Raw genomic sequence first — 13,447 nt, forward strand, 5'->3', positions numbered from 1 at the left:
AAACTTTTTTTGCTATGTATGGATATGCATGCTCTAAGAAACCATTCATTTGTAGATCATATTGCGCCATCAGTATTATACTCATCGTTTTTAGTAATCAACCTACTACGTGGGGGAAAACATAGAAAAGGAAAGGTAGAAAAGTAGAAGACATAATACTTGAGCATCAGAAGAATAGTTTGTTTTTGAAAAAAATTACTAAACTATCTTACAAATTTAATCACTAAACATTATATTGACCCAAGATAAAGATAAAGTATATAGGTAATTTACAAATCAAAATGAAGTCCTATCAAAGGAAAATGATTAAGACATTGAAATACAAAACTAAATTGGGCAACCATATCTTTTATTGGTAACTAAATGAATAATTTAGAATGGTACAAACCCGATTCTAGCTCATCTAGTTCCTCTCTCATCCGCAACTCTGTATTCGAAAGGTTGAGTAGCCAAGTTTGGAGAAGTCGTTAAATAATCACTATCTGAAGATTGAGAATAACCTACATTCACATTGCACAAAATTCTATAGAAAATCGGACAAATTAACATATTTAAAATAAGTATTAGGATGCAAACATTCTCAAGATAAATTAAGCAGAAAAACGAAACAAATCCAATGACAATACAAAAGGAAAATGCAACTAAACATTCTCAAGATATATTAAGCAGAAAAATGAGCTAGCAATACCAGGGACATCATACAGAAATTCAAGTAAACCCCGTAAACTCTCAACTCCTCAACTCCATCGCTCTCCCACCATTGTTTCTAATTCACCTCTCCTTTGAGCTTTTATATTACAAATTTATATACAGCAAATTGAACTGTCCATTTGAAATTATACATACATAGGCAGAAAAGCAAAAACTAAACTCCCACCACATAAATTAATCAGTAGCCCAACAAAGAAAAATTCTTGAAGACTAGAACAAACACAATTGAATTTTCATGCGATTGATTGTAATTGAAAAAAAAACATATATTTAAGTGCCAAATTTAAGCTTTACATCATATTCTGTTCTTTGAACACAAACAGTTTCACGATCGTTAAGTAGTTTCTGTGGCTTTCGATCAATAGTTGTACTTACATAAAGAAAAAAAGTAAAATAGTCGAATACAAATGAAAGAAAGACGGATCAAATTATCAAGAAATCTAAGTTAGAGTTGTACAATTCAAACTTCCACACATTCATTCATACACTTTACCAATTGTCAGACACCGCTAATTGCCAATATAGCAAGAAAATGAATTGCGTGAACGAAAAAACTAATATGCAACTGCAACTTACCATGCCAAAGAAGCTCCACAAGAGTAGTAGCTTCCTCCTTACTTCATGCATCAAAAGCATTGCAACCATAGATCATGGAAATTAAAAAAAATCCATCCAATCAAGAGACAATGTAATAGTTGTGGGAAGGTGAATATGCAACCAAGAATCTAAGATATACTTGACAAATTTGCGATTCCATTATAATTTCACATAAAAAAAAAATCAAATTTTGATTCAAACAAAACAATCTCATCTGTAATAGATCAGACCAACCAAAAAAAGAATCTATTAACATGATTTTCAACCGAACTATAAAAATGAGCTTTATAACAACACAATCAATATCATTTCAACCTAACAAAAAAAAAACTGATTGTATGTCATAAGTTCGTAAATACGGAGAAAATGTATCATATTTCATGACTAATCAAAAGACAAATGTCAGGTAAGAACATACTTAAGTTCAAATGCAAGAATGCAAATGAAGATAATTCACTCTATTGTGCTCAGCAAGGGAATAAAAAGTGACGAAAATAATATGATTTAGTGATTCGTACCTTGAACTTGATCTGATGGCGTGGCATTGAATGTTGACTGAACAAAATTTTGCAAGTAATGAGGTTGCGTAAAATCTTCACCTGAAAAGTTAAAAAGTGAACTCTTCTACATTGAACTCCAAAACCACTGGCAAACAAACAGTGGAATGTTGGGGAAAAACTTAGAGTACACAACTCTAACACAAGTATTGGAGAGACAATACAAGTAAACAAATTACTCGTATTACACAAACAAAATATTACAACACAAACTATCAAAGACACTCTTGACAAGCTATGACACTCACTCACTTTCTAGAGACAAACTCTAGAGCACTCACACTCTTACAAGACTATTCTTTCTTCTCACTCTCGCTTGCTTGCTTACAAGCTTGCTTGTTGATACAAATGGTGTGGATGCCTTCTCCTTTTATAGGCATGGATGGAACCTTGGAGAAGCATGGACACACCATACTAGAGATATCTAGATAATTCCACTAACTTCCTAAGCTAGAATTATCTACACTAATCTTGCATGTTGGTGGAAACCTCACCATTCTTTTAGACTCTTCCACCAACTTAAGAAACAACATTCTAGTCATTTCTACAAAGTACTACTTTAACTTGGATAATCTAGCTAACCAACCTTAGTGAATGTTCTAGAATTCTTTATTCTAGATTTGTGTAGGTCCTTTAATGAGATGGGGTTGATTTCTTTAACATGGAAGCCAAGTAAAGAAAGTACATAGATGCAGCGACGGAGTGAGGAGAAACAAACACGGACAAAGAAAATAACTTTGTTAAAAAGAAACATACATAGTGCATAAATAGGCACGCCAACATATATTTTTAAATAAACAAAACCAAGTCACAGACACGCTTGATTTCCTCATACGGCCATCAAAAATCAAATCACATCTATAAATCATGAAATAGTAAATATGAATATAAAATGTGATCATCACCTAAAACTCTATAACTTAAGTGTCAACATAAAAAATTACCTCACATCTTCACTTCCCTTCTGCTCTGGCATCGTCGGGTTGACTTCTAAACGGTTAACAAAGTCCTGAAAACAAAACAATGAAAAACGTTTACAGGTCCAACATTTCAACATGTGGTTTTGGTAAGTATAACATTTCAACATAAGCATGATATAGAAAGACAGAAATCCACATGCCATTTCGATTTTTCAGAACCAATAAAACGGACAAATATCATAGAATGGAACCAATTTAAAACAGTCAATCAGTCTCCCAATAAAGGAGAACATAAGCATGATATAAAAAGATCAAAAGGCACATTTAATTTGGTTTCCTCAAAAGCCACGAAAATGAGCCTAGATCAAATTGAATCGAACAATGTGGAAACTGGATAGATGAAGATTTGAAACAATTATGAATACAGAGTACATAACAATCAGCACACCAAAAAAACCCTATTTTTTATTATGCTGAACAATTACGAATACAGAAAATCATACAAAACAGTTCCTAATTTTTATTACGGACTTATTACATACAATGGCCTAAAAAAAAACACAAAATCTAATCAATTTCATCCAAATTCAATATTATACATCGTAGACACAATCTTTGTATATCCTAAACCAAAATTATCATACAAAAACCATAAATTTTCCGAATTCCCAAGCAGCAAGTCAATCTCTCAATTCCTAAACGAATTCTCATAATTCTCGAATCCAAATTGTAATCTTCGATAAATTTTCAAAGAAAATCAAGAAATTATACCTTCCATCGACTAACGTACTACTCCTTCTCCACAAAGAAAGCATTGAACTTTTCCAATTTGTTCTCCAGAAACTTCACGAAATCGGTGACGTCCTTGGAAACCTCACCAGCTTCGCCGACTTTGCTAACTAAATCTCTATCGTCGGCCAATATGGGCTATTTATTTAGAGGCTTGCCTTCATCTCTGCGATAGATCAGAGTCAGCTGCTTCTTCAAGTCCTCGTAGGACAGATGAAGAATGGGTTATAGATTAGTTTGATTAAGAACTAATTCACCTATTATTGATTAAGAATTAATCCCAACCATGCCAGCTCTCCACTCTCAATTCATCTATTATTGATTAAGGATTAATTCCTAAAATTTATTAACGAAATCCATTATCTCGCAAAAAAAAAAAATAGAAATTTTTTATTATGACCGGAATACAGATGGTGTGTTTTTATATAAGTGGTAGAAAATTAATTTTTTACATTATTAATTTCTTAACACACATATCTCATCATTTGTATAATAACACGTGATATATCATTCCGTGTTTCGGTTACATTGAAAAATATCTCGAGATTATAAAGGCACAAAAATATTTTTACACTTTCTTCAAGGGTTTAGGGTTTAGGCATTTTAAAGGCACAAAAATATTTTTGCGCTTTTTTTTTTTCTTCAAGATTTTTAGAATTTTGTTCTTTTCTACATGTGAAAAGACTTGGAACCCTTGTCAAAAACAACTGAGCCCATCTAGAGAGGCCTTGTCGAGCCATCTCTTATCTAGTGTTTTACTTGATGTCATATTACTCGAAATGTATTAAAATAAATTTGAGAAGGTCTTGATTAATGAAAATACATATCTCTATATTAGAATACCGTCTTGTCAAAACTCAAAAATTCATTTTATTAATATATAGTTCGTTACAAAATATATATGTATATATCGCAGTTAAATATTTCAAGAGATAAACGAAAATAAACATCGAAGACTTTGCTTTGGACCACGGGCACAAATTTGGACCAAAAAAAAAGCCCATTAGAACAAATTTGACAAAGAGGCCCAAAACGAAATACCGAACTCAGCCCTGAATGGTTGAGATCAAACTTCCTGACGATCCAACGGTCAGAACCTTTCAGCCATTCATTTAAATTCGATCTTAATTATAAACCCTAAATCTCCTCTTACCAGCCATCGTCGCAAGCTCTCTCGCTCCCTAGAGTTTCTCTTTCGCGGCCGCTGCTCTTCTCTACGATCTTCGTTTCCAATCAAGATGGTAAGCCCAACACGCCTTATATTATTCTGATCTGTAATACTCTATCGTTTTCTTCTCTTTCGTTAGCATATGATTCAGCTATATATATATATCTGTTTATATATTGTTGAAACATGATGGCAGTGGAAATCTGTTAGGATATCGAATCGAAGCGGCATTTATTTTCATTTGGGTTGGTCCAAAAGTTAGGTCAGAGTTTGAGCAGAGTCCATAAATTCTGTTTGTATTTTCGGAAAATGGTTGCATATGAATCATATGATAATGTTTTGAAAAAATGATGTGGTGAAATTTAAGGGTGATAGAAATAAGTTAGGGTTTCAGAGACGGATTGTGTAGTAATGGATGTTTGGTTGCTCGTTGTAACAGGTGCTTCAGAACGATATTGATTTGCTTCACCCACCAGCTGAGCTCGAGAAGAGGAAGCACAAGCTCAAGAGGCTCGTGCAGACCCCCAACTCTTTCTTCATGGTATGAATATTAATCGATTGTTGCGTATGCTTTTGTGTTTTTTGTATTTGTGTTGTTTGGTTATGAAATGTTCAAGTGGGATGTTGTTTAGTTATGAAATGTTTAAGTGGGATAAGAGGATACTAATTTTGATTGTTTTAAACTTGAATAGGATGTCAAGTGCCAGGGGTGCTTCAACATGTAAGTGTTATCTGTTTGTGCAGTTTTTTGTTAGTATTTTTAAGATTGTGCGCTAAATTGCGAAGAAAGAGAATTTTGTTGTTGTTTAGAAGTGAATTTAATGGAATTTGTTTGTGCAGAACCACTGTGTTCAGTCACTCGCAAACAGTTGTGGTGTGTGGGAACTGCCAGACTGTGCTGTGCCAGCCTACCGGTGGTCGTGCCAGGCTCACTGAGGGTTGCTCTTTCAGGAGGAAAGGGGACTGATGCTCCTGCTAAGACCACTTTTGACTCATGTTAGTTTATGTGAAACGGAGCCTTTTGAAGGTTCATTTTCGTGGAAGAAAATAAATGGGTGCTGTTGTTATTGTCAAGTTATCTAGGTTTGGGTTCCGATATTTAATTTTGTTAGAATCGTTCTGGACTTAGTATGGCAGTGCCGCGTTTTGAATTTGTTTTAATTGAGTTTGCTATTTGAGATTATGAGATATCAATTACATCTTGAGATTATATATTGTTCTTGAAGTGTTTTCCTGCTCTTTTTATTTGATATCTATAAATTGCTTGTTTTGCTGTTGCAGTTTATAAATCTGTCTTGGGTGAATATCGTGGGAGTTCTGTAATGTGTTCTTTTACCTCTTTTATTTATACCTTGGAGGATTTGACGATCATCTCCTATCATACAGGTAGTTATATTATGCTTTCTAGGACACTGTTTTAGGTTGATTGATGGTGTTCAGCATGCATATCTATCAGCGAAACGCAGTTTTTGGGGTGTATAGTGGGTATCATTATTGTTTAATTGCTCTGTTTTTGGGCTATATTTATGTAGCTGTTAAGTCTCATGTTGCCCATTGATTTGCGGGATAATTTGAGTTCTTTTAGTAGTTTCTTTTGGTTCAAAGAAGACCTATGACTCAAGAGGCACGAGTTCAGACTCTTACCGATGAGTGGGTGAGTTAAAACTCTTATCGTGGCGGTAATCATGTGTCCGATTAAGGTAATCTCAGACTGGAGTTTGAAGTCTCCACAGCTTCAGGTTGCATGGAGTATACAATTGCTGTCCAATATTTCTTGAGCGGTCCAATAGCTTCGGCCAGCATGGTGGTGAGGTAGTGGAAACTTGGACGGAACGGGAGAGTGAGGGAGGTAGGTGGCCCAGAGAAATGGGAGTTGCTGGCTTTATATTTTGTATGTGATTGCGGTTGGTTATTGGGTCATATGTGCTCATTTGCAGGAGCACGATCTAGTTTTATCCTTTATAGCTTATTAACAAGGGAACTTTCACGAAAAGCTTATGGTATTGTTCATTTTAACGAAAAATCATATTTTTACATTAAAAAGTTAATCTTGGTACTATTTACTCAATCTTTTATTTTATCATTATCGTTAAAACTCAAAATTTTCAAACCATTTTAATTAGTTTTCTTATTAATAACTATGCTCATAGAATCGTGGTTTTTGGGTCGTTGGATATGAGAGCCTTTTTAAATTCAAAGCAAAAGGCCGGATATGCTTTACGTAAACTATTTATTGTGCTTCTGTTTCCGATTGATGCGTCTAAATCGTTGTTGGGCTCATATGAGTTAACGATCATCTGTCGGTCGGTTGTGCGGGTCTCACAACTCGTTATTTAGCAAAACACGGTTACACGGAAAAGATTTTTGGATGCGTGGATGAACGATTGACACCACGTTTCTCTATCATCAATGATCTTATCTCTAACATTAGGTTTTTATTTTTTTTATTTTTATTTTATCAGGTATAGAATCAAAGACGGTATTAAATGACGAGAGTGTTGACCCCAAGTCAATGACTTTTGGAGCTTTTGCTTTGTAATGTTGTGACACTTTTCTCCCAATAATTCATCCGACTAATTACACCCAATAATTCAAGCGACTAATTACTTTAATTACTTCCAATGGCTTTACTGAGTTTCTATCTTACAATCATTACCCAATAAACAAATCTCAAAGCAAAAAATCTAGTGTTTCGGAGTATAGAATAATGGGTAAATTACACTTTACCATCTTAGGTTTGAGGTTTATTACAATTGCATACAACATCTTCAAAACATTTCACTTTCATACCTCACCTTTTATTTTATTTCAATATAGTACATCCGTTACATTTTTCATTCATTGATCTGTTAAGAGATGACATGGCAGCCATAGTTGTGCTACGTGGCTACCAAATTTGTGTCACGTGGCAAAATTTTTTTTTTTTTAAATTTATTTAAAAATAATTAATTAAAGAAAAGTTATAAAAATTCAAAATTCAAAAAAAACACCCATAACCCATCTTCTTCCCCGAGGCGCCCCCTTTCCCTGCAACCAAATCCCCCAACCCCACCCCACCCCCACCCCCACCCCCACCCCTACCCCCACCCCCACCTCCGCCGCAACCCCCCGCAAGGGGTTTTTTGTTTTTTATTTATTTATAACTCTTCTTTAATTAATTATTTTTAAATAAATAAAAAATTATTTTTTTACGACATGGCACAACTGTGGTAGCCACATAAGCTCTTAATAGATTAATAGATGAAAAATGTAATGAATGCACTATATTGAAATAAAATAATAGGTGAGGTATGAAAATGAAATGTTTTAAAGATGTTGTATGTGATTGTAATAGATCCCAAACATGAGGTGGTAGAATGTAATTTACTCTAGAATAATCTGTACTTCTCCAGTTGCGCCTCACATTTGATAGCAATTTCTTGATTAAACATATGTCTTTGTACTTTGTAGTATACAACAACAACAACAACAATAAAATCTTATCCTACTAAATGGGTACTTAGTAGTATCTTGTTGACAAATATGTCGATGGATAATACTTGTACATAACCAGTAATTTCAAATCTTAAGTTCAAAGCGTGCTCGGACAACTTTACATGATTCTTATGGGAGTATTGGAGTACAAATAATTTCCAATTTTTCTTGTGTAAATCTGAATTAGGAGATGATACCGGTGCACGACAGTGATGTATAGTTTGGTCGGGCAATTATTGGTGGGTCTCTACCCCAACACTAATATTAAATTTTAATTGAAAATTTGCATGTATCTGAATCTTCATATATCTTTTAGAGACCGAGTTTCCCCCAAACTTGTCTTTTAGTTTAACATTTTTATTTTTGAAAACAGCAAGGCCTGTCATCGATGCTGCCGACATTTCGTAGGAAAACAAACACAAGCACGAAAAATAAGGCTAAATAACTAAAATGACCATTGATATTTGCATAATTAATAAAAACGATATTTGAAATTGAAAATCAATAGAAATGACTACTGAAATTGTCTATCATCTATGATTTTGATCATTCTGTTAAAAATTCTTTGGGCAATTTAAAAAACTTTGTAACTCAATTGTTTCTTAATCAAATTCAACCCATAATATATTAAAATGAAGAGAGGAAAATGTAGAACAAGATTATACCTATTTAGAAGTCTAATGGTTGCCGAAGATGGCCGGAAAATAGTCTGAAAGGTGATTCGTCCACGGAAAAACTAAAAACTCACCGGAAACTAGGTAAACTTTAAATATTCATAACTTCTTCAATACTTAACGAAATTGAGTGATTCAAAAACGAAAATCATACTTCTCGACGAGACGAAGATAATAGTACCTTTCTCAATGGCTAAACATTAGCGGCCGTCATTTTCTTGGAACCAATGAATTCTTATAGGGTGACAAACCATTCATTTCATATTTCAAGTTCAAAATTTGCAGTATACTTCCAATCCTCAAAAACACGATTTCTTTAAGATTGCGTGATAGTAAGAGTTTGATATTGGGAGGGGGGGTTTACTGATAAATTTTAATTGTATTGTTAATTTTATTTTGTATTATGCAATAAAGAAAAAAAGACAATTCATATTTAAAGTTTAAGCTAGATGTAGAGATAGTTTATATGGATTCGAATAAAATTTCCCAGACATTTATATATATATATATATATATATATGGGGCTCTCTCTCATTCTCTCCCTCTTGCAGAAAACATTGTGTAAGCAGCAGTTTCTGTGAAGGCGCAGCATACAGAGCAACCTAATTTCATCTGTTCAAACAACATTTAATTTGTTACTAGATTCAGTGTCACCGTTGCCCTTATTGACTCTCCATTTTTTTCTTCCTCTCTCTCCTTCTCTCCTCTTATCGAGTTAATTTTAAAGAGCTATGAGGGTCATTCTGCTATCTCATTTTTCATCCGGAACACTAGTTTTTCGGTGATCTTGGTGTGCTCTGCGTATGTAGATTATACACACTCAGAAGTTCCAGCAAACCGTGATGAACAAATCCCCCAAATTTGGACATTGATAGGGTTGTTTTTCTTGGTCGGCAGGTTACTATCATGTCTTGTTTAACGGCAAGAACAGGGCGGCAGAGACAGCGCTACGACGGTCATTTGAGGCTTGTTTCAGGGTAAACTCTTCTAACACCTCTTTGTTTTTGGTCATAGATTGTTTCCTTCGTTCTCTTTCGATAGAAGGAAGCAAGTGTTTTACTGTTTACTGAGAGTATGAATCCCACGTCGGAGATTTAAAGCCTTGCCAACTCCGTTGTTATGATAAATTATTGATGCTGTAGCATTATGCATCAATTATGTCTCAAATGATTTTTTATCTTTTTGAGTGGAAAAAATGAAAATTGTACTGTAGATGGTATTCAGGTGATAACAAGCTTATCTCTGGGTCCCAATGTTTTGTCACAACAAGTTGCCAAAGGCTCCAAAATTGCTTGTGGCCAACTGGCCAAGGGTTAAGTTGCTAAAGCTGGTGAAAATTGACTTGTGATAGCTCATGGCTTTATATTCCACTCAGTTATGTTCTCACACTTCACATGCTTTATGCAGTTTTGGAAATTCCCCTTTTAGTCATTCCACACTTGGAAGTGTTGTCTAATGTGAGTTAGTAAGCTTATCATGCTACACATATACAGCTATTTTCAAATTTAGTCTTTATATAAGTATATTATGTTTCGTAATCGTCAGATAAGACATAGAAGGCTGAGACATATCTCAATTGTCGATATGTTACCTAATGGCTAAGAAACACGTAAGGATTTAAGAACTTTATCGTATGTGTATGTATGCTTATGTCTCTTAGCTATCTTTGCATCTCAATTGTTTGTTTGTATCTAGTAATGAGTTGAACTTTAGCAGGCTTTCACTTCATCTTGAGTTGACACTATAGTAAAACCCAAAGTATTTCTAACGACTGCTTTTTACGGTTCTCTTGTTTTGTTATCTGTGATTGACAATGTTATGCTTGCAATATGGCATAACTCGGAGTGGTAACTGTTTATCTCCTCTTAAGAGGAGGATTATCTGTTATCTCTCCTTGAGACTCTCATAATTACATATTAAGAACAGTAATTATGCTTGTGAATACGATTGTCAACTATTAGTTTAGTCTTCATGAATAAAGCAGGAGAATGCTATAAAAACTAACAGTGTTTAGCTTGCAGTATAACTGATATAGTAGAAACGATAACATGAGTAATCTAAAGAGTCGTCATGAATAATGCAGGAAAATGTTGTAAAACTTTACGTAGATACCTTCCTCTTGTTGATTAGCCTGGAATAAGTACTTCGGTAGGCAGAGTCTGCGAGTGATTGGACTCGTAATTTCAGAATCAAACCATTTTGTTTGTGATAATGTAATTAAATCATGGAAGCTTCATATAGTATGGTTCAGAAGGTACATCACGTCATCATAATTAACTAGTTCATTCATTGTGTTGGTCCTATTGCTTATTTTCACTGGATATCCTATCCGTACGTTGTTGATGTTGTTCTTCCTTCAGAAGTACCCCTTCTCACTCTTTAAGTTTTTATGGGGGCTTTTCCTCATTCTGTATTTCTCGCATATTAGTTGAATCTGCTTGAATGGATACCTCCCTCTTACCGATTAGCCTGAACTTAAGCTACTTAGCTAGAAGAGTGTGCGGGAGCAAATGGACTCTTAATATCAAGATCAAACCTTATTGTTTGTAATATAGGCAACTCATGGAAGGTTCATAATATGGCAGTTATGGTTCATATGTATAACATGTCATCATAACGTGTTGATTCTCTGCATTGGTCCTAATCCTTTCTGTAGGGTATTCTATCTGTTATCTGTATGTCAATGATGTTCTTCCCTTAGCACCACGAGGGTTTATCGAAGACTTCTATAACATTTCCCTTCTATATTTCCTTTTCAACCAGCTACACTGTCACACGTTAATTTGGAAGTTTTTGAGGGAGTTATGGTTTTAACTTTCTATCTGGTGTAAAAAATAGGTGTATTCCTTATAAGTTTGAAAAGATTGCTGGCGGTTGCAATGGCAATATAGAGCAAAAATTGCTTGTTCTCATGATTTCTTCACCAAATCGGGATGATCTTGTGTTTCCAAAGGTATTAATCTTCCTTCTTTATTTGCTCTAAAAGCTCTAATTTGGTCGAATATTAAGCATAAAAAAAACCTTTTGATCAGGGCGGATGGGAGGATGACGAAACCATGAGGGAAGCTGCCTGTCGCGAGGCCTTGGAGGAAGCAGGAGTGAAGGGAGTTCTTCGTGTAGGTTTCTCTTCCCTGCTTGGTAACAGGCACGGACACCTTGGCACTTTAAATTTCAAATGCAATAGAATTTGTACCTGGACATCTAAATTTACACATATTCTCTCATGTACCCTATTGTTGTAATGGATTCTCACTTCATGTGTCTATAGTATCGGAAGTCTGTTTTCGTGGTTTTACACGATCTTCGTTTGTACATTTTTAATGTGATTACAATGTCTCATGCATAACACTGAGACTGATCATGATTCTCTACATAAAATATGATCAACTTAATATAATACAGACTCTGAGACTCAAGTAAATAAATAAATTTCATATTTGCTTCCAGGATAATCCACTGGGAGTTTGGGAGTTTAGAAGCAAGAGCAAACAGAACAGCTGCAGTCTGCAAGGAGGTTGTAAAGGTTTCATGTTTGCAATGGAGGTGACTGAGGAGCTCGATTCCTGGCCCGAGCAGGCTAACTATGGAAGGAAATGGGTGAGTTCTATACACTGATGCAATTTTTTTTGGTCCACCAGATAAAATACAAGGAACCAATCGAAAGAAGCACTAAAATTTGTAACCATTTTAGCTAACTCTTTGGCGTGATTATAAGCGAGGACTTCATATAATTTGTTGGTTGTAACCATTTTCAGCTCACCATAGAAGAAGCATTCAGATTCTGTCGTTATGACTGGATGCGAGAAGCGCTAGGAAAACTTTTGACAACCCTATCAGAAAGCAGGGAGAATAACACAAGAAATGAACTGGAAGAACTTCCTTTGAGGCCAATCTCCGAAATTGGATCAGAACATCCAATGTCATCATCACCGGTGTGCTTTGCTAATCATTCCAGTATCCACAGCTTGCAGCTTAAAAATTTAACCAGAAAAATGAACTGTACAGGATTGATCAATGATCACAGGTCATGTAAAAATCCCTTGTTCTGAAATTGTTGTATTTTTTATAGTAATTATGTTTATTTTTAAGTAAGTTTGTCCAGATCTTCTCATTTGTACAAACCTGTAAACAAATCAAGGGTTGAGAACCCTTATATTATATACTTGTACAAATATTTATAATTTGTTTTAGAAATGCTGCTAAATGCTGGCACAATGCAGAAAACGAGCAAAACAGATAAAAGCCAAAAAAAATCTCAAACTCCGGGAATGATCTTCAAACCCGACAAGAAAATTTCAAACCTCCACAAGCTCCTCGAGAACTCAAATCCTTGCAAAAATGCTTGAGCAGCATACGACAACATTCACCCTTGGCAGAAAAATCTTTGTTTAATTGATCATTTTGGTTAATTAGTTTGAGTTTAATTCGAAAGGCCGCAGGGGTTAAATCAACTTTGTACTTCTCCCCTTCCGTATCTCAACATTCTTAGACGACTATGTGAACTCGTGCATTGACGAAGATCTTTTGCTTCACAATTAGCCTAGAGAGCAAGCTGAA

General features: G+C 34.8%; 2 protein-coding genes and 1 long non-coding RNA gene across 5 annotated transcripts; 2 read left to right on the top strand and 1 right to left on the bottom strand.

Annotated features, from left to right (window-relative positions):
• Nucleotides 1–208: 208 nt before the first annotated feature.
• LOC148689907 (uncharacterized) lies at nucleotides 209–1,340 on the bottom strand. The gene is made up of 2 exons (XR_015957816.1): nucleotides 1,288–1,340; nucleotides 209–500 (listed from the first exon to the last, which is right to left on the bottom strand). It is a non-coding gene; the product is annotated as an uncharacterized LOC148689907 (long non-coding RNA).
• A 3,343-nt stretch (nucleotides 1,341–4,683) lies between these two features.
• LOC137731866 (small ribosomal subunit protein eS27y) lies at nucleotides 4,684–5,958 on the top strand. The gene is made up of 4 exons (XM_068471108.1): nucleotides 4,684–4,815; nucleotides 5,182–5,283; nucleotides 5,435–5,463; nucleotides 5,583–5,958. Exons 1-4 carry the CDS (start codon nucleotides 4,813–4,815, stop codon nucleotides 5,707–5,709), a joined length of 261 nt encoding a protein of 86 aa, XP_068327209.1. The 5' UTR covers nucleotides 4,684–4,812; the 3' UTR covers nucleotides 5,710–5,958.
• A 3,213-nt stretch (nucleotides 5,959–9,171) lies between these two features.
• Nucleotides 9,172–13,071, top strand: LOC137732215 (nudix hydrolase 12, mitochondrial). Of its 3 annotated transcripts, XM_068471516.2 has the most exons (6): nucleotides 9,172–9,691; nucleotides 9,788–9,867; nucleotides 11,729–11,843; nucleotides 11,923–12,006; nucleotides 12,338–12,487; nucleotides 12,646–13,071. In XM_068471516.2, exons 2-6 carry the CDS (start codon nucleotides 9,797–9,799, stop codon nucleotides 12,937–12,939), a joined length of 714 nt encoding a protein of 237 aa, XP_068327617.1. In that variant the 5' UTR covers nucleotides 9,172–9,691; nucleotides 9,788–9,796; the 3' UTR covers nucleotides 12,940–13,071. The 3 variants fall into 3 exon arrangements, with proteins under 3 accessions (XP_068327617.1, XP_068327616.1, XP_088544410.1); XM_068471515.2 differs by having other exon boundaries at nucleotides 9,173–9,867; XM_088688284.1 differs by lacking the exons at nucleotides 9,172–9,691; nucleotides 9,788–9,867 and adding an exon at nucleotides 9,891–10,347.
• The last annotated feature ends 376 nt before the right edge of the window (nucleotides 13,072–13,447 follow it).

This window comes from Pyrus communis, chromosome 16 (assembly GCF_041283825.1).
Source record: "Pyrus communis isolate YQ-2024b chromosome 16, ASM4128382v1, whole genome shotgun sequence".
In the NCBI taxonomy this organism is placed as follows: Eukaryota; Viridiplantae; Streptophyta; class Magnoliopsida; order Rosales; family Rosaceae; genus Pyrus; species Pyrus communis.

Coding starts and splice junctions, on each gene's coding strand:
- LOC137731866 (XM_068471108.1), top strand. Junction 5,284..5,434: donor CCCCCAACTCTTTCTTCATG/GTATGAATATTA, acceptor AAACTTGAATAG/GATGTCAAGTGCCAGGGGTG. Junction 5,464..5,582: donor TGCCAGGGGTGCTTCAACAT/GTAAGTGTTATC, acceptor TTGTTTGTGCAG/AACCACTGTGTTCAGTCACT.
- LOC137732215 (XM_068471516.2), top strand. CDS start 9,797: ATGTCTTGTTTAACGGCAAGAACAGGGCGGCAGAGACAGCGCTACGAC. Junction 9,868..11,728: donor CATTTGAGGCTTGTTTCAGG/GTAAACTCTTCT, acceptor TGTAAAAAATAG/GTGTATTCCTTATAAGTTTG. Junction 12,007..12,337: donor GAGTGAAGGGAGTTCTTCGT/GTAGGTTTCTCT, acceptor ATTTGCTTCCAG/GATAATCCACTGGGAGTTTG.